Here is a 21,991-nt window from a genome sequence, read left to right on the forward strand (position 1 = left end):
CAACTAGAGAAAGCCCTCGCACAGAAACGAAGACCCAACACAGCCATAAATAAATAAATAAATAAATAAAATTAAAAAAAAAAAATAATCCACATGCCAAAGTTGTTCATTTAAAAAGAAAAAAAAATGGCCAGACACATCATAATCAAACTATCAAAAACCAAAGATTAAATTATATGTATTTTTAAATCTATATCTATCTATATATATACACACATATATAAATTATACATATAGCAGTCAGAGACAAATGACATATTACATACAGGGAAACAACAGTTTGAATAACTAAGGATTTCTCATCAAAAATCATGGAGGCCAAAGTAGTTAAATAACATTCAAGAGCTGAGAGAAAGGAATTGTCAACCTCAAATTCAATAGCCAACGAAATGTCCTTCAGGAATAATAGCAAAATAAAGACATTTTCAGCTGATGGAAAATTAGAAGAATTAGAAACCACCAGATCTGCTCTAAAAAAATGCTGAAGGACGCTCTTAAAGATGGAGAAAAATGATACAAGGGGTAAAATATAACTCCAGAAATAAAGGAAGCGCAACAGAAAAGGTAAATATCAAGGTAAATAGACTATTTTTGTCCTTTTACACATTCTTTTCAAATAACTATCAAATGCAAAAATTACAACATTGTCTGATGGTATTTTTAATGTGAGTATATGAATATGAATTACAACTATAACATAAAGAAAGTGATGTAAGGAACCTATGTGGATGTAAGGCTTCTAAATTTCCACATGTTTCAATAAGAAGACAGAGACTTTTAGGTTAGATTTTCAAAAGGACTCAATTATATGTTAACCCATTTTAAATGTAAATATAGTAGATTGATAAAAGTAAAAGGAAGGTAAGAGATACACTGTGAAATCACCAATCAAAAGGATACCTCAGTGGCTATATTATCACAGTCAGAGTAGACTTTAGAACAGGGAAATATTATCAGGGATAGCAAAGGACATTAAATACTGATAAAGGGGTGAATGCTAGAAGAAGATATAATAATCTTAAATGTGTATGCTCCTAACAACAGACATCAAACTACATGAAGCAAAAACTGACAGAACTGAAAGAAGAATAAATAGACAAATTAACAAATATAGTGGGAGATATCTCTAGTCAGTAATTAATAGAAGAACTTGATAGAAAATCAGCAAGGATATAGAAGACTTAAGCAACACTAATTGCCATTTATAGAACACTGTACAATTAGAGCAGAATACATATTCTTTTCAAGTGTTCACAGAACACTCACCAAGATAGATGATATCCTGAGCCATAAAATGAGCCTTAATCAATTTACAAGAATTGAAACCATATGAAGTATGTGCTCACTATAATGGAATTAAACTAGAAATCAGAAATTAAACAGAGAAACATCTGGAAAACCCCCAAACATTTGGAAATGAAACAACTCATGGACCAAAGAAAAAATCTCAAGGGAAATTAGAAAATATTCTTAACTGAATGAAAATGAAAATACACCATATCATAATTTATGGAATGTGGTTAAAGCAGTATTTAGAGAGAAATTTATAGCATTAAATGCTTGTATTTTAAAAGAAGGATGGTCTCAAGTTGATTTTCTAACCTCATATTAAGAGACTAGTAAAGAACAAATTCAACCCAAAACAAGTAGAAGGAAGAAAATAATGAATGCATTATTAGGGGAGTATACTCCCTAAATAAAGAAACAGAAATAAATGAAGTGGAAAACAGAAAAACAGTAGGGAAAATCAATGAAACCAAGGAATGGTTCTCTGATTAAAACTAACCAGACAGACCATGGGGGAAAAAAAGATTCAAATTACCAATATCAGGACTAAAAGGGGAGATATCACTACAGACCGCACACACATTACAAGGACAACAAAGGAATGCTACAAACAACTCTATCACACAAATTCAATAACTTTTATGAGATGGACCAATTCCTTGAAAACTACAAACTACCAAAAGTCACCCAAACTAAATTTAGGGGGAATAGAGGTATCTATCTCAGGAGACTCTCCAGGCTTTATTCAGGACCACTGCCTGCTCCCAGTATGCTGTTTCTCCAGCCTCAGGCTGAGTTCTCATCTCCATAACTCCAGCTACCATCAAAGCTTAGTCCTGAATCTTGGTCATTGTTTCATTAGTCCACCCTTTTTGCTATAAACCTCTAATTCCATCCCTCTCCCCTTCCCAGAATATCTATATTGAGAGGAGAATTAATACAATCTTTAGGAACCTTGGATAGCTTAGGTTTTGCAGAAAAATTTGAAGAATCTGATTAGCCTCTCTTAGGAGCCCCTGTCCCCACTGCCCTCTGCCAAAACTTTCTCAGCAGCACGTGTGTACTCTGTATGAGTGCACATTCAGGAAGGTTCAAAGCACTTGCCTGCTACTCTCTACATGGCCAAGCCCTCTGTCAAGGGGCTGTCTTCACCCAGCAACACTCCTCCTCAAATCACCTAGTTTTCAGTAGTATGTGGCTTTTCTCATGAGCTTTATTTCCTGCTTTTAAGGACCAACAGAGTCCTCAGAGGAACTAACTGTTATTTGCTCCAATAACTGTTGCAAGGTTAGGACCCTAAAAGTACATCTACTCCAGCTCTTCATTGTAATTTAAGGGAGAACTCAATATGTTTTTTTACAGCTTATGTCTGTAGATTTATGGTTTATGAATTAACATCTAGGGTCCTTCCTCTCTTGTCAGCTTTCCAGTTAGTTTTTGTTCGTTTATAAAATGGAAAACACACACATCAAAAGCATAGTTCTCAACTCTGTCTGAAACTGATGAAGTAGTTTTTACCCATTTCTTACAATTTTGGAGTGGTGTTCCCAAACTAACATTGCCTGTGAGGGACAAATATATACTTCCAGGCAGCATTTGCCAGCATCTTGACAGGCGTGACAAGGTGCATTCCTGGCAACATTTTGAGAGAATACAAAAGCAATGGAGTGTGCAAGAGATTCAACAGTTAAGCCAAGAAGTTATAATGTCTGAACTTCCCAAGAGCCACCCCCCATAATTAATATGGATTTCTTTAAACCACCAGAGCTGGGCCTCGTTCCTCTCGCACACTCCCTGGGAATGTTAACTCTCATCCAAGACCTCCCCTTAAGACCAGCAGGACATGGTGTTTATGGTCTCAACAAAACTGGACTTTTCCTCCTGGTTACATGTTGACCAATTTCTCATTGAAGTGATTCTTCACCTTTGCAGAAACACCTGAATGCTGCCACCAACGCCTCTCTGAGCTGAGCCCTCGCCCCATCTTTGTTTCTGTTTGTTTTTCAGAACCAGAATCGGCAAGGGCTCATCTTGCCTTCTAAGCAAATATAACTCCTACTCACCTCTTCCCTTTTGGCAGCAGCAGGCCCTGCTTACCATCCCCTCTTTCACATAATTACCTCTTTCTTTATGCTCTGCCCCTTCTCTAAACAGGTATTTTTCTTTTTGTTCTCTTGTTTCCCTTAAGTAGCTAGGAGTGTAAAAGCTAGGGCTTGATTTTCACTTTGAAATGTTTCCCACACTTGTAGCGTGACTGTCACTAGAGGATTTATATTAGATTAAGTGAAGGAAAAAAAATGGAGTGTGAGAGGAATGAAGAATGAAAAATACTCTCCTGTGACAGATCAATTATTTTCAGATAAAACGTAATGTCAACCCATAGCTTAAAGTAACTCTGAGAACTGTAGCCAGTTGGGGTAACCAATAACATGAATGTGCTTAGTTCTTCTCCTTTAGAACACTGGTTTTCAAATTTGAGTACCCATTGGAATCACCTGAGAAATTTTTTTAGCATACTGATACATAGATCCCATCCACAAAGACTCTGATTTAACTTGTATGAGTTGCAGCCTGGGCATCAAGATTTTAAAAATTTCCCCGGGTGACTGTACTGTGCGCCAAAGGGGCTCTATCGTGTAGGAAATTTCAGCAGGATCAGAATCCCCAGGAGAGTTTGATAAAATATCAATGGCTAGAGTTTCTGATTCAGTTGGTTTGGATGGGGGCCTGAGACTTTCCGTGTCTAATGAATTCCCAGCTGAAGCTGATGCTGTTGTCCTGGAGGCCTTACTTTGAGAACCGCTGCTTCAGAGCACTTTCCTTTGCATCAGAATCACTTTTCTGTGCCCAGGAGTCTGTGAAAAGGCAGGCCTGCTTTAGTAGGTGTGCGATCGGACCTAAGATTCTGCATTTCTAATATGCTCTCAGGTGATACCAATGTTGCTGATCCCTGGACCATACTTTTACAGCAAAAGATTAGAGTACAGGAAGTCAACTATTAAGAGTATTCATTAAATAAATATGATTCCGTGAAAAGAGTGAGAAAAAAATATAGTACCAAAGCACCGATCTGAAGGAAGTTTTCAACAGTAATTTCAGTATCATTATACAGATACATGAGAAAAATTTCATAATCTTTGAGAAATTACCCCCGAAATGGATAATGTCATATAATGCAAAATTCAAAATTACCCTGAGTATTTTTAAGGCAAAAGTGTCTAATGTTCAAGAATGCCACCTCCAGAAAAAACAGTATTGAATGAATATTTGTTTTTAACAGCTTTATTGAGATATAATTTACTCACCATAAAGCTCATCTATTTAAAGTGTACAATTCAATGGTTTTTAGTATATTTACAGAGTTGTGCAACCATCAGCCTAATCTAATTTTAGAACATTTTCATCATTCCAAATACAAACCCCATACCCATGGGTAGTCTCTCCCCATCTCCCTTACTCTCCCAGCTCCAGGCAATCACTCATTGACTTTCTATCTCTATAGCTTGCCTACTTGGAACATTTCAGACAAATGGGATCACACAATATGTGGTCTTTTGTGCTTGGCTTCTTTCATTTAGCATCATGTCTGTCCTCTTATAGAATCCTATCAGCATTATATCAATACATATATAGTTTTTTTTCTGTTGATATTTAAAAATTAATGTTCAGTTTTTACATCTTTTTTTTTTTGCAAGTGCAAACGATCAGTCCTAACCAAGAATGTAAAAGTAAACTACTAACTCACATTTCTGCTTTTAAATATATAATAAACAGTCTCAGATTTGACTCTGTCCTGAAAACTAAGAAGAACACATAAAGATTCTGTTTGTAATGTAACTGGTTTGCTAACATACTGGTGGAGCTTCCCAATTTTCTTACCTGGGGTGACAAGGTTATGTGACTGTAAGTGCCTTTTGTTGAACTCGAAAATGTACTACTAGCCCCTCTAAAATATAACGCGATCTCTATTAAGGCCTGACAGTTTTCTGATGATCCACTATCAAATAAGTTCATTGGGAAGGGAAAACCAAATGCCAAGAATCTTGAAATAATAATATAACTTTTATGGTAGTTTGTAAAAAACAAAAATCAGTGTCTGAAAATTGCCTGTTAGAGTAAGAAATGGAAACACCAGGGTCATGAATAATTGTTTTGGGGGTAATTTCCACAAAAGAGCTCTAATATAACAATTTTGTTTCTGCTGACCACCTTATATTTTTTAATCTCTAGGCTTAAACTTAGGGTTAATAATTTTTATACTCTTTTTACTCTGCAAGTGCTTATCCATTTTTACACAAATGACAAATCAGTTTCTGAAGTTTGTTTAGTACTTTCTTTCTATGCCTTGGGTGATGAGGGTCTTATGATAAGGTGGAGAGACAACATTTGGTTCCCATCAAGTACTCATACACACGTTAAAGCAATGGCTTCAGTTTCAGGAACTCCTGAATTTTCTGAAACATCAGAATGTGACATTTCCAAATTCTAAGACAATATGCAAATAACCAAACAAAATGGCACTTTAGTGTGAGAGCTAAACCCTAGATTTAAGATGCTAGGTTTTAAAGGAAGTGACAGATATGAAAAATGACAAGAGAGAGAAAATATCAGAAAATATTAAAGAATTTGATAAGGTCATCTTTCAACATTAGGAATAAGCTATGTAGCAGATTTTAGTAAAACATAATAAAATCAGTAATATGTACATTTGTTTCTTCCAAATTAGAATTATTCTCGCCAATCTGAGAGCTCATATCTGAAGGCATAAGAAGCTATGGGTGGTGACTAACACAAGTGAACATGGCATGATGTGGTGGACAGCCCGTTTGGGCTCTGTAAAACGAGAAGTTTTTACTAGACTGTTTCTTAGTCTGTTTGGGGTGGGGGGAGCACAAAATGCTTTGAGAAGCTTATGAAAGCTATGGACCCTCTCTCCAGAAAAATTCAGAATTTTGCATACAATTTCCATAGATTCCAGATGCCTTGAGGATGACTAATGGGTAAGGATCCCTAGAGCCCACACAGTACTTGGCATGTCACGAGTTATAAATGTGGTGATGACGATAATAAATAGCTTTGTGTCATGAGTCGAAGAATGAGGAAAAAAAAGACACTTTAAAAATGGAGTTTCAGGGCTTCCCTGGTGGCGCAGTGGTTAAGAATCTGCCTGCCAATTCACGGGACACAGGTTCGAGCCCTGGTCCAGGAAGATCCCACATGCTGCGGAACAACTAAGCCCGTGCGCCACAACTACTGAGCCTGCGCTCTAGAGCTCGCAAGCCACAACTACTGAGCCCACGTGCCGCATCTACTGAAGCCCATGCACTCTAGAGCCCGTGCTCTGCAACAAGAGAAGCCACAGCAAAGAGAAGCCCGAACACCGCAAACGAAGAGTAGCCCCCGCTCGCCACAACTAGAGAAAGCCCGCGTGCAGCAACGAAGACCCAACACAGCCAAAAATCATAAACAAAAATAAATAAATGTTTAAAAAAATGGACTTTCATTCAGGTTAGTGATTAGTGAAAATTCCTCCCAGATTCTGGCAACCGGCTGTCTGTCAATATTCATTATCAGTGTTTGTTATTTGGAATGTTCATTCTTTTTTGCTTTAATCAGTATTTTTTGCCAACTTGGGAGAGGATCCATTTTGGAGCTACTATTTATTAATTGTTTTGTACCAAGCACTCTGATAAGCAATTAGTCTGCATTAGCTTATTTCATCCAAACAAATCCCAATAAAAAGATTTTACTAATGAAGAAGCTGAGACTTCAGGTAGCTCCCAAGAGCCCCAAAGACTGTTCCCAGAAAGGAACAGATTTGTTTCATGCAGTGAAGAACATGTAGAACACAAACCATTTTTTAAAAACAAATTTACGTTCATTGGCCCAATAATTACTAAAAATTTCTTCCAGATTCTAGCAACACTCTCTTAATATTAATTTTTACTGTTTGTTATTTTGGATTGTCACTATTGTCTGGATTTTGTCAATATTTTAATGGGAACTCTGGACAGGGGAAACTAGGGGCGGCTAGCCAGAGACCACGTTCGCCTTCTACCAGCCATTCTGACCAGAACTGTCATCTCCCTGACATAGCTCCAACATTGCCATTTGGCTTCCTTCTTATCTTTGGGTTTTCCCAAGAACCTGCTACATGGGTTACAAACTGAACCTTATTTTATGTTCTAGACCTGCGTACTTTGTTTTCTTTTCCATTCATCCTGGTTTCATGCTGAATATGAAACTAGCTAGAAAATTACCACTTTAAAATGTTCATTGCAAGGTTGTGAAGAAAAGAACACAATTTTGGTAAAGACCGACACGTCCAAACTTATTTGGTAAATGTTTGTCATGAATGTCAATGGGTAATGAAAAGTTAATGTCAATAGGTCGTGGAAACTGCTCACACTGTGATCATCTGCTTTCTCTTTTTAGTTTTCTAGGCTTCTGCCTTCTTCCATCATTTTTTAAAAGCTTCTTTTATGCATATTCCTGGTTTTGGCCACATACTTTCATCTCTACACATTCTCCTTGGTGACCTCATCCACTCTCAAGTATTCATGCTATGCGAATCTCCATTTCCAGTCCAGACCTCCCTCCAAACTCAACTTGTTCAATCACGTACAGCCTGGATCCATCCATCCAGGTTTCCATGGGCATTTCAAACTCAACATGTCCAAATGAAGTTATCATCCTCAAAAATCCTTCAATCTCTCACCGTATCCATTTCTCTCCCATCGTTCACCTCCCCAAAACATTACCTTCTGACGTTTCTCACCACCCCATAATAATCACTGGTATTAATTTATCCATGTGAAATTCAGAAGCGCCTACATTCTTTGATCCATGTGGTCTTTTCACTCATTAATCACCATCTTCTGCATATATGAGTAGGAAGAATAACATCTACTTATCTCAGCAGTGGTTTTGTAATTATTTTAAGGCCTTTTCAAATATATTTTTGTGAATTTAAAATGATGGACTATCTTTTAATGTATTTACATATACAATGCAAAATGTTTCACCTTTGTAAGTTTGTAACTTTTGGCTTAGAAAGCATTAATATTTTTACTCAAGCCATCTGGGTCTTGGAGATGTCGTGTGTTTTTGATAATTATATGTGGAAACTGATTTTGATCTTTAAAAATTACTTTAGGAATGTTATTTGCTAAATTTCTTTCCCTTTCTGTTTTTCTGAGTGTATTACAACTAACTTGCAATTCAAAAGAAAAATTTGGAAAGGCTTATATTTAAGCAATTTCAAGTGAACATCACAGATATCAAACGATCAAACTAAAACATTAATAGCTGTAGATGACTCAAATGTTTCCTTGACTTAACTGTCTTGTTTTTATGTAATTTTTCCTCCACATTTAAAAAAATCCTTTAGCACCGTCTGCTTCTATAATACTTTGTCATGCTTTAAAAATTTCATTCCCAGACTCTGCAGTCTTGAAATACCTCCATGAAAGTTTCGTAAAGGAAATAAATTGGAAAAAGAATTTCCATTCCTCCTAGCTTGTTTCTTAACAAATAGCAGACAAATTGCTCAAGAAACATAGAGCTGCATAATTTTTGTCACAATCAGGCACTTCCCTTCTGATTTTCCCTCTGACCTTATGACCATGTTGTGCCTGAGGAAACAGTATTTTATGTGCTATGTACACAACTTGTGCAATAATTTTTCTTTAAAATATGCAGATCTGGTTTTATAATCTGTACCATTAAATATGATGAATTTCCATATACTCTCATTCATTTTATAGATAAACATTTAACAGATGACTAGATTACCAAAATAAATTCTCCAAGGGACATTGATGGACTGAAGCAATAATACCAGTAAAAGAAATCCGATAAAGTAAATAGACTCTTCCTCGATGAAATTAAAGCACACGTTTAGATAAAAATCAGACTTTTCGGGCTTCCCTGATGGCGCAGTGGTTGAGAATCTGCCTGCCAATGCAGGGGATACGGGTTCGAGCCCTGGTCTGGGAAGATCCCACATGCCACGGAGCGACTAGGCCCATGAGCCACAATTGCTGAGCCTGCGCGTCTGGAGCCTGTGCTCCGCAACAAGAGAGGCCCGCGCACCGCGATGAAGAGTGGCCCCCGCTTGCCGCAACTAGAGAAAGCCCTCGCACAGAAATGAAGACCCAACACAGCCATAAATCAGACTTTTCCAGTTTGGGACAGCAGTAATGGAAGATTAAGTGGCTCACTTTTGCACTGTGTACAACTCAAGTCTGATATTGATTTAGAAATAGAAATAAGTGGTATTAAAATAGTGATGCTGAAATTATGGTAGAAGAAATAGCAATAGGCCAACAGTCTCCTCGGGGAAGTCTAAATATGGATGTTCAATTGTTTACAAATACATTCAACCTTTCAATCATTATTCAATATACATCAAACACCTGCTGTGTCTAGATTCTATACAAGTTTCTGTAATGAATCAATAATTTTCTAAATAATTTTAAATGAAATTGATTCATCATCTTATAGATAGAACTGGACTCCCTTCCTCCTGTATTTTCTTCTCTGGTCAATTTTCCACATACTAACCAGAATTAACTTTGTAAAGTTAAAATTATATTATATAATAAAGTACAAACTCCTTAATGTGGTTTACAGAAACTTGATGGTTTCACGCTTGCTACCTCTCTGGCCTTGCGCTCGCCCCTGCCCTCCGGCCACACTGAACGACTAAGCATTCACAGAAGTCAGGCCTTTGCATGCATTTCCACTGCCCAGATAATTTTCCTCCTCTCCTTTTCTGACTCTTTTTCCTTGCTTTTTAGTTTCTGGCCTAAATATCTTCTTGGCTAAAACTTCTCTAAGGAATAAAGCCTGGTCCGGTGAGCTTCTTATGCAGTCAAATACTCTACACCTGAGCTCTCTCCATCAGGTGTGTCTCTTATGAACCACATTTAACATGCCATGCCTTCCACCTTTTAGCACCTAACACAGCAAGTTATTCACTTGTCTGCCTCTTCTACTGGACTGGCTACCCCTCAAGGACAATTGTTTGCTCTGGAAATCTCGTTACGTGAAATAGGGCCTTGGTGATAATTGGCTGAATGAGGAAACAGAAAATTGAAATACATTTTTCCCATTTATTTTGGTGAGGCCATTTTACAGTGGCATGTGTGTGAAGTAAGGGAAATTATCCTTGGTCTCACTACTTGACTACGTGGATTGAAATATTTGATGGAAAATGCACACACTTAAGCACAGTCTCCTTTTTCACATGTTTTAATTTTAATTTATTATTAAATGTTTTGTACTGAAATCAGTAATGCCCCCGTCTTCCCGACTGAGAAGATTAAGTGGCTTAATCTTGCTTTGATGTATTATGATGAGTCAAAATACAAAGCAACTCCAAAATCAACTTAAATTTTTTCTCTTTTTTGTTTCTTTTTAAAGCAGGGTAAGAAGGAATTGCACTAACAATAGTTATTTCTGGTTGACTTTTACTTACATTTTTTACTCTCCCATGTTTTCCTAAACATTGACAATGGGCAGGTCAAAAAGGAAACCAATAAATATTTTACACACAGGAAAGAACAGGAAAGATAATTACATTGTACAAAAGACAGCTTAGTAATATGGGTGATCTGTGACTTTCTTGCTACCTTTAAAATTCTATAATTTTATGGCTTCTCAATTGTACTATGCAAAAATATGTAGATTTTAATCCATACTAGATACAGTAGGGATTCAACTAGAAATGTCTGTGAAATGTTCTATCACGATAGAAATAATTAATGAAGAAGTTTACATATGACTTTAGTCACAATAAAAGGTAAATGCCTTGCACATAGTGAGCACTCATTAACTGTTAAACAAATAAATCTATGAACTGGTCAATGAATGTTAAATGAAGTTTGTGTATTAAAATCCTGTCTCTGCTGCCCTCCAGTGGCTCAAAGGCTAAACTCTGAAAGACTTCATTTTCTGCATTTCATTTTCAGATCCTTATTTGAGAGGAGTATGAATGTTCAGGTTTGGGGACTTGGTATTTTTCGTGGACAGTTTTGTATTTGTTCTCTGAAATATTACCTTGGTGGATCAAGACTAAATCCCCAAGATCAAATGCATTACCCATCTCTTCCCATTTGCAGGTTAAACTTCAGCAGTAGTAATAGGTGGTGTCAATAAACAGTAACATTTGTATGTTCACAGTTTATAGAGATTTTTCATTTGTGTCATCACATAAAATTCCTTGTAAGAAATAGTGGTGTCAATGACAACGACAACTGCAACTGTTTTATTAGAAATAGCTCTGGCCTCTTGTTACTATAAAAAGTAGGTGATAGTCTTGCCATGTGCTATTAGGCATGAGGGTTCACATAAATGACATGCCCTGTGAGCAGCCTGGGACTCTAAATTTACATGTAATCTAAAAGTAGTACTATAGAAAAATGTTAACTTAGCAGCAAATACCATTACAAATATCAGTTCTGCAATCGGGTGAACTACAGAACTGTATTTTTGTATTGCCCTGGTCTGTGAGAGTTATATCCTGAATTCAACCGGTTACTAGAGTAGATGCAGGAGAAAACTTTTGTTTCCAAAAAAATGGAGTTTTTGACATTGGCTAGGAGCTAACTGCCAGATCTCCTGTGCTTCAGGCCTCATCCTGGGGTCTTAGATAACGATCTCCAACTGATTTATCTTCTAGATGACTTCTCTAAATGTTTACCTTCCCTTGTTATTATAGTTCTTCTGGAATTTCCTTTCAGTTTTAGCCAAGGAAGTCTCTAAATTCCTTCCTAGTCTGCCACCATACCTCTAGGTGTTGTGATTGTTTCCATTTTTTGCTCACCTACAATCTATCATCTTGAATCATAGTCTCTTACTTTATGTCTCTTACTTAAACGTTATTTCTTCCTTTTCTGTAATATGTATGTCCCATTTATCCTTCATAATAATACTTGTGTTTTTCTTATTATCAATTAGATTATTAGAATTTTGTGTATTTTATTGATGTTTTCATAAGCTCTTGGGTTTATTTAACAATTGTGTAATTTTTCTACTTTTTACTTCACTGTAATTTTGCAACTTGTTTTCAGTTAATAATATATTGGGAATATTATAAAAGAAAAATTATTTTTAGAACTAATCCTAAGAATATTTTCTCACCAAAGCATTTTTATAACAGTGAAGCATTTAAAAAGAATAAGTAAACTGAAATAAATGTCCATTAAGAGGAGATGTGTTATATAAATTTCAGTGACATCATAAAATGTAATAATATTCACTAATTAAAATTATGTTTTCTTTAAATATTTATTTGCTTGTTACAAGTCCATAAAATAACAAGTTAAAATTACAGGACATTTTGTGAGTTAAAATATAAAGAAGTATTTTTTTCCGTTTTTAGAAATGGATGTGCATGGATGTATTGTGAGTGTGTGTGTATATGTTACATATATGCACACATAAATGTCTGAAAGAATATACTCTAAGCTACTAGCAGTGATTTTATCTGTGGTGTGGTTGTTATCATAAGAATCTATAACCAAAAATGTCCCAACTCTCCTTATTCTTCATGAGGCCTTTAACCTAATGTGCCTTAAACTTCAACATATACTTTAATATAATTTTCTAAACACTTCCAAAAATTTTATGGAGATACAGGCACAAAAATAAAAGAAAACAGCCAAACTGGGATGCTTTCCATTCTTGTTACAAGAAAAGCGAACCAAGAACATAGTGAGAAATTGTTTTAAGACAGGTTTGTGGTACTTCGTTATGGCACTCCTAGGAAACTAATACAATTTCCTTAGGAAATTATCCATTTTATCAAGGTTTTAAAATTTTATTTGTATAGAAGTCTATACAGCAGTCTCTTAGGATTTGTAATTGCTTCTGCTTCATTTTGTTTTCACTCAATTCTTCATTTTTTACTTTCTCTCTTAAGTTAGGGGTATTTTGTCTATTGTTTTATTTCACCTCAAAATAAGGACTTTATTTGTGAATTAGATTTATTGTTTTCTATTCTGAACCTCAACAATTCCTGCTTTTACCCTTACTATATCTTTGATTATTTATTTCTTTGGTTTATTTTGTTGTTTACCTTTATCTTTTTCTTTGTTTTTATTTTTGGTTTGTTTTTGCATTTTGAGCTGGCCATTTAATTCATTTATCTTCATTCTTTCATTTTTATTCATGAACGTGTTTAAGGTTTTGAGTTTTCCTCTCACCAGTACTTTAAATATCTTCAAAAGACTGAAATATAGTGTTTTGTCACTGGTTTTCAATAATTCTGTAATTTGTATTTCCCCTTTCACCCATTAAGCAGAAATTGTTTAATGGAAGGCTTTTAAATTGCCAGTTGGACATACATTTATTTATTGTTAATAATTTTTCATTTTTTGGTTTTGTGATAAATAATATTTCTTATTCATGGTACTTATTGATCTTTTCTTTGTGACATTCTATATGGTCAATTCTCATGACTTCCATGTGCCCTTAAGTAGGTACACTCTATTATCAGAGTCTGAAGCTTTATATATCCTTAAGATCTGTCTTACTATAAGTCTGATATTTGTGGTCTCAAGTCTATCATATTATTTTATTTTATAATTATTATTATGTTATATTTGCTGAGTTTTTTCTACACACTATAGATACGTTTTGCTCTTCTACCTTTTAAACTTTGCTATTTACAAAGTGATTAACTTTATCCTTATGTATTTTTTAACGCCCTTAGTCCTGTTTCCTTATTTAAACTTTTACTCAATACTCTGTTGTTTTACTCTGGTATCCATTAATTCTCACCTGTTCACTATATGTATAAAAAAATTAGTAAAATTATTCTACTTTCCTCTTTTGTTCTCCATTCTCCTCTGATATGTTGGTTGTGTTATTTATACTTGTAAAAGATACAACACATAACTGATATTGTGTATAACATTATTTTACCATTGTCCTCATTTTTATAGTACTATAGTCTTACATAGATCTATATACAACTGAATGTATGAAATGTATACCAATAGTCTTTTTTTCTGGTTTCAGCAGTCAGATCTTGGTTAGAAGATGCTCATTCTCTAGTGAATTCCTCAAGAAAGGCTACTGAGTACAGAATGTCCTGATCTCTTGCATATTTAAAGCATTGCTATCAAAGACAACTTGGCTTTATAAAATTCTTGGTTTGCACATCCTTCCCTGAAAGGATTTGAAAATTCTGCTTCATTGATGCCTTGCTTTATGTATGTTTTTCTAAGAAATTTGATGCTAGTGTAATTTTGTCCTTGTAACTTTTTTTTTTAACCTGATGGCCCTGAGAATTTTTTTCTTCATCTTTAAAGTCTAATAGTTTTACTAGAATATGTCACAGCATTGATCATTGTAGGTCAATTTTCCCTGGTACCTGGTAGATCATTTCAATATGTAAATATGGGTTTTGTTTATTTCTAGAAACTTTACTTAGATTATACATTTTAGTATTAGTTCTGTTTAATTTTTCTCCTTCTGAAACTCCAATAATACATAAATTAGTTCTTTTTTTCTTGAATACCATTTAAATCACTTTTCTTTGGCCTTTTAAAAACCCTTTATTTTTTCATTCCCATGGTTGTTCCGTCCTCCCCCACTGAATTCAATCAACTCCTATTTCATTTCTTCTTATTCTTGACTTTTGAATTTTTTTTTTTTTTTAATGCTAGCATCTTTTTATTTTATTTATTTATTTATTTATGGCTGTGTTGGGTCTTCGTTTCTGTGCAAGGGCTTTCTCTAGTTGCAGCAAGTGGGGGCCACTCTTCATCGCAGTGCGCGGGCCTCTCACTGTCGTGGCCTCTCTTGTTGTAGAGCACAGGCTCCAGACGCGCAGGCTCAGTAATTGTGGCTCACGGGCCTAGTTGCTCCGTGGCATGTGGGATCTTCCCAGACCAGGGCTCGAACCTGTGTCCCCTGCATTGGCAGGCAGATTCTCAACCACTGCGCCACCAGGGAAGCCCTTGACTTTTGAATTTTTGATGCAAAGTGCTGTTTTAAAAATTCCCAAGGGACTTCCCTGGTGGTCCAGTGGTAAAGAATCTGCCTTACAATGCAAGGACTGTGGGTTCAATTCCTGGTTGGGGAAGTAGGATCCCACATGCTGCGGGGCAACTAAGCCCACGTGCCATAACTACTGAGCTTGCATGCCTCAACTAGAGAGCCTGTGTGCTGCAAACTGCAGAGCTCACGCACCCTGGAGCCCGCATGCCACACCAGAGAGAAGCCTTTGCACCACAACGAAGATACTGCATGCCTCAACAAAGATCCCGCGTGCTGCAACTAAGACCTGACACAGACAAAAATAAATAAACTAAATAAATAGTAAGTAAATCTTTTTTAAAAAAATTCCCAAATACTTGTTTGACAATACATAATTCAGTTTGGAACATTGTGTGATAGTTTCCTTTTCCTTTGCTTTTCTTCTGTTTACGGGAAAATTCATTAGAAAACTGTTTTGATTTTCATTTGCTTTATTTTAATAGTAATCTATACAGACAAAGACTGTATCCCTGCTTGGGGTAGATTACCAGATTCTTAATTCAAAATTATCTTCTTCAGTCTGTAGAGCAAAATATAACTTCTCTCTAGATGGCTTTCGTTTTTCTGTAGGGGGTAAGGAGAATGATTATGTGCTCTTTGATATTTTAATTTCCTTTTGTTTTCTAGGATCTCAAATTTCCCTCTCTCACTTCTTTTTCTCATTCACTCTGAATTTTCCAAGTTGTGTTTCTCCCATCTGTTTAACCCCTACATCCCTGCAAACTTACTCTTTTCTAATTGCCTCCTTGCATCCTCTGTACATTTCTCAGTCCCTTCCATGAGATCAGTACTCTTTTTCAATATTTTTACACTTAGGTTTGGTTTTCTTTCTCTGGAAGTAATTTCGAGATTAACCTTAGGCCCACTGCCAGTTTCCCTCTTCTTTCACATGCAGTTTTTAATAGACTGCTTTTGCTCTCCATGGACACTTCTGTCAGGAATGTGAGTAGTTCACTGGTATTTTGTTTTTATTTTTCCAGTTTTACAAGTAATTGGAAGTCTGGATGTTCTCTACTACTAGAATTTTGCATAGTTTTATTTGTTCTTGTTGTTCTGACTTTTCTTAAGAGGATATGTTGGGAGATTTGAATTTACTGAATGCCTCAACGAAAATCCCGCGTGCCGCAACTAAGACCTGACGCAGACAAAGATACATAAATAAATCTTTAAAAAAATATTTCCAAATACTTGTTTGAGAATACTTAATTCAGTTTGGAACACTGTGTGATAGTTTCCTTTGCTTTAGCTTCCCTGCCATTGCTTTAGCTTCCCTAAGTTCCCCCAATTTTATTTTAAGTGGTAGATTTTAATATATTATTGTCAATTAAAAGTAACTTCGAAAATGAGTACTTTTTAAAGCAAAAAAAAAAAATCCTACAAAGTTGCATGAGACGCTTCACAGGAAAGACATATCTAAGTCTTCAAGCCTGTGATCCAAAAAGAATTGCTATTGAGATACTGGAATCACTATTAATGATCTTTGAGATACCAAAGAGACATGGAACAGTTGCGAGGATATCGCAAATGGGTAAATCCTGTTGAAATTTTCACAATGTGAAAGATGGATTATGTAAGATAACTATAGCAATTTTGACTTTGAGCCTAAATAGTGTTCTAGGATGGTTATTTAAGAGGTCGTTTGGAGTTACTCAGATGAAGCTCAGGTTGAACGTGGGTTCCTTGTGAAGAAGTACTATCAGGTTAGCTAGACTCCTTTTTTTTGAAAGTATGGGTAGATTTGGGAATTATGTGAATATAATGTATCTGGAATTGAGAAGACATTTGACAAATCGTTTATTATATCCTTTTGGGCAAAATGGAAAAATATAAGCTGTATTATAATATCATCTTTTTCTTGCTTCCTCTAAGCTATTAGGCCTATCTTTGTGTCAGGTGCTCACTCCACCGTATAAAAGAGGTCCAAGAACACATTAGTTTTACTACCATATTGTAAACAATTCTCCCTTGCTTGTTTCGTGTTTATTTTACCCCAACTTCTGACCTGATTCATTTTCCCATTTATGACTTTAACTTGAGCCTTGGAACTATTGCTCATTACAAGTTGCTGGCTAGCAGCTACGCTTGGCTGGAATTCATAGTCTCTCTTTGATTACTTCTATGAAAAGGGATGAATATAAATTAAAGATGATAAAACTATAAATAAAATGAAGGGATAAAAGAATGATAAAGTTCATAATTCAGATTCTGAAAACTGTTTTAACGGTACCATATATATGCTACATTAAGGAAATTCCACAAGATTTTTCCTTATATATCCCTCTTTTTCTTAAAATTTTATAATGTTTAATTTTGATAACTACCGCCTTCCCTAAGTTCTAAACATTTTGCTGGTGGTGTTGTTCTGAGGAAACACTCCCAAGACGATCAGCAGATGGCACTGCTAACTTGAGGAACCAATTCCAGATGAACTAAAATTTGGAGATGTGACTTTTTAAAACTATTAACAGTCACTATTTTTTCATTACACAAGTGTATTGAAGAATAATGAGAACATAAAGTTAAGCAGATGGAAGAAATTTTAAAATCAGATAAATAACAGGTAAATTCACTATGAATATTTTAGTGCAGCGCCAGGTTTTATGGTCACATGGAAACAAAAATGGAATATATCCCACAAGAGCTTAGTGACTAGGTTTTTTAAATGAATAATGTATTATAAACAAATTGCTATGTCATCTTTCTCAGCAACATGATTTTTTCTGCCTATAAAACTATATCATAATTTGCTTAACTAATAACATGTTGTCTGAAATTTAGGCTATTTCCAATTCCTTATTCTCATAAATAACACTGTCATGAACATCCTTGTGCCTAATTCCTTAGTTATAAGTATCACATACTTAATTGTCTCCCAACAGGATAAATTTTTAGAAGTACAACTTCTGTTTCAAAATATATCTATATGTTTAAAGTACTGTTTTCAAATTGGTCACAAGAAAGGCTATACTAATTTACACACTCCTTTTTGCTTTGATTTACATACACTGAATATTATATTAAAAAGCATTTGCTTCAAAATGGGAACAAAAGTTAACTTTAAAGCAAATGTCTGTCTTTTATTAAATATTTTTAACTTTTAATAGGTTTATGATCTGCTTGATTTTTGTGAAATTCGTATTCAGGTCTTTTACCCCTTTTAAAAACAGAGTAAGTCATGATTTCTCTGCTTATTCTGTAAGCACTCTGTATACATTAAGGTTATCATTGTCACAAAATATCCCAATACCATTAACCCAAGAGTTATTTAAGAGAGCATTATTTTATTTTAGAAAGAATATACTTCTTCTTTGTAAAGTTTATTAACTTGTTTTGAGTATTATTTTATAATTAATTTTAATAAATGTCCCCAGGGGTTACGAAAAGGCTTAGTCTATATTTGTATGCTCTAGAATTCAAATTTTACAATCCTGTTATATTTCTCTAATTCTCTATATGTTATTTATTTTTGACCATTTGACTTCTCATGGAGAAGAGATGCTAAAATTTTCAACAATTATGTTTCTCTTTACTCACATTTGTTTTTTCTTTTTACGTTTTATCATTATATTATTTGATGCATTAAAGCTTATAACTCATATTCTTAGTGTGGATTTTGCATTTTAGCTTAAAGAAAGCCCTCTACCCTATTTCAGTTGTCTCTTTAAAAAAAAATCAAATTATACTTGGTGTACTCCCTAATTAATATATCAATTGTATATTATTAATATATCAGTTAAGAGATGCTTCTCAAGTGGTTGAAAAGTTTGATCTTTTCAGTAGCTTTAAACATTTTACTCATAATGTTTCCTGTTTTTTCAATGGGTTCCTTCAAACTGTCCCACAGGTCTATGTCATTCCATATTATAAATTAATAGAATTTGAATTCCATAATATACATGCTTTAAAAGAGGATGTGACTGTCTCTTATGCACTTAATGTTTAGGGAGCTGCCTAACTGGAATAGAGTATTTCTCATGTAAATCAATGGATTTTTTAAAATAATGGCATTCACTCTGACAGGGTTTTCAGGATAGGTGTATTTAACTCATCAAAACATCTACGTGAAAAAAAATTTTTTTAAAAAACAACAAAACATCTACATGAAGTAGATATTATTATTATCGTTATTGTATTATTACTGTAACATTTTAGAAATGAGGAACAGAGAGATTAAGTTATTGCCCAAGGTAAGATAACCAGGATCCAAACCCACACAACAAAAACATCTGAGTTAGTGGTTTTATTTCCACAACCAAGCCAGAGAGAGAGAGGCCTGCGAGCAAAAACTAAAAGTGATGATTTTATTTGTGACTTTGTAGGATGATGGTGTACGAAACAATACTGCTGGTGCCTGGTGGCAGCACCGCGGCAACCACAGTGGAGGTTGTTTCGACAGCTTCGGGAGTATTAGAAGACAGTCCCTTTGGCCGGCCTGGCGACAGTATTATGGTGAGCAATGGAAGGACAGTGATGAAGCGCACTTACAACAGGCTTGGCAAGATGCCAATGGAAGGGGCTGGCGCCAAAGAGCAAGACAGAAGCAGAGATGGAGCAGGTCAGGACTCAGTTGTGAATTCAAGTGCACGCCCCCTCCCCACCCCCTGGGGACTTGCAATGAAAATGACAGAGTCCAGAAAAGACCTGATGCCACAGGAGGGGATGAAGCTGAAAGCAGAAAATTTTGCTTATGTCTTGACAAACTGCTGTACTTCTACCTGTCTGCTAGTATGGCCTAGGAAATACAGGATCCTTCTATGGGGCGGCGGGGGGTGTGAGGGGCAGCTATATTGACAGAGCAAAGGCAGTGTAACCCACTTGGCAGGAATTACATTTGCAAAATCAAAAGATTGGTTTCCACAGCCATGGTTCACACCTGGCCCGCAATGCTTTGTGATGCCTTAGATCCTATTATCCTGATCCTGAGTCTAGAAGTCTTTTCACTAAAGCATCTGCGTATGATTAAGAGCAGCTAACGTAGGATTTAAAAAGAAGCACCCCTGGGTTACACATGATAGTTTTTTATGAATGATTACTAAACAAGTCAGAGTGAACATCTACCATTTCACCTGCAGAGTTGAAGCCCTAGCTCTGTCAACTGCCCTGAGATTTGTGTGATCTTAGGGAAAGCATACATCTGAGAGCCTTGGTACATCCACCAAGGATGTACCAAACTTCCCATATTCCAAGTGACACTGACCCTCAAATTAAAACAAGCCTCTCTCTTAGGGGTAAAATTAGTGACCAATGGACCCAAAGGTTTTTGAATTTTGATGATAATGAAATGAAATTCTGTTAGAGTAACTAGGCAAAAACAAAATAAAACAAAACAGGTAACTTTGAATGACACAAAAATTAGATTTACCTCTAACTTCTATGTAATATTGGATGTCAGACAACATTGAAGAAAAGTCTACAGTCAAATCCACTGTCTTTTACCCGAGAGCCTTCAGTAGATATTCTTTGATTATACAAGGCCTCAGCAAACACACCTCCTATGTACCCTTCTCGAAAAGAAGAAAAATATTTTACTCCATCGAAAAATGAATCAAAATTCACAAGATGATTCTGAGACACATAGAACTGATAAGCTCATGAATAATATATAGAATTATCTAAAGAGTGCTGTAAGTCTAGCTACAAAAATGGGTACAAATATGAAAATTGTGTTTATTTATGAATTTGTAATGCATATGTATATTTAAAAGTAATACAGCAGAAATTAATACAACATTGTAAATAAACTATACTTCAATAAAATAAATTTTTTAAAAAGGTAATACAAAATTATGGTGGGTAATTTAAGGAGTCAAAAAAGTATGGAGAAATAATCATTTGTAATTCTGCCTATGAAAAAAAAAAAATCTTAACATTTCAGTGTATTTCCTCCTGCTACACATATGCATGTTGCAAGCCAACTATAAATGGCAAATTTTATTCTTACATTTTAAAACTTAATAACGGATAAAATCTAATAGCCTGAATTTCTGAAAACACGATTTTTAATATTTTTGCATAATATTACATTCTACAAAAATCCTATAATTTCAAAAGATTTCCTTTTGGGGGCCATTAGATCATTTCTACATTTTTGGGCTATTGTGTATAACATAGATGTAAATGTCTTTTAATCTCTGCATTGGATAGAGTCCTGAACATGAAATTAGTGAGTCAAAATGTATTATCTTTATAAAGCTCTAGATAAAAATTTCCCATTAATTTATACAACCACCATCTGTGAAGGAGAATATTGGTCTATGTCATCAATAGCAATGATCATCCTTAGAAAGTATAACTTCCCAATTTGAAAGGCAAACAATGACATATTTTATTCTATTTAGGTCCTAATGTTTTTCGCAGAAATTCAAATCGGGGTATTTTCCCTGGGTAAATGTGACTGGCCAAGGAGTCAAGGAATCATGTTCTGTCTGATACGTTATCTCAACAAACTGTGTCTATATCCTGACTGCACACACCCCTCAAGCACATCAGCCCCACTTTCTACCATCCCATCCACTCCTCTCTCACTACACTGTCTGTCCTTCTAGCCCTGAGCTAATGTCCTATCGTTGCACCATCCACCATACAGATGGAAGCAAAGCAAGTTAGGGCTGGAGGTAGGAGCATGGTGTATTACATGCTGCCCATTGACTAACAT

At 35.3% G+C, this 21,991-nt stretch overlaps 1 protein-coding gene across 3 annotated transcripts in view; it reads left to right on the forward strand.

Annotated features, from left to right (window-relative positions):
• The window catches only part of LOC130708360 (uncharacterized), a 36,099-nt gene extending 15,216 nt beyond the window's left edge, over positions 1 to 20,883 (forward strand). For all 3 annotated transcript variants that reach the window (XM_057548138.1, XM_057548137.1, XM_057548140.1), the window contains one exon: positions 19,656 to 20,883. In XM_057548138.1, the coding sequence (XP_057404121.1) occupies positions 19,656 to 20,127 (472 nt within the window). In that variant the 3' untranslated portion in view covers positions 20,128 to 20,883. The remainder of the gene's footprint in view (positions 1 to 19,655) is intronic.
• Positions 20,884 to 21,991: the final 1,108 nt, after the last annotated feature.

The sequence above is a fragment of the Balaenoptera acutorostrata genome, chromosome 6 (assembly GCF_949987535.1).
Source record: "Balaenoptera acutorostrata chromosome 6, mBalAcu1.1, whole genome shotgun sequence".
In the NCBI taxonomy this organism is placed as follows: Eukaryota; Metazoa; Chordata; class Mammalia; order Artiodactyla; family Balaenopteridae; genus Balaenoptera; species Balaenoptera acutorostrata.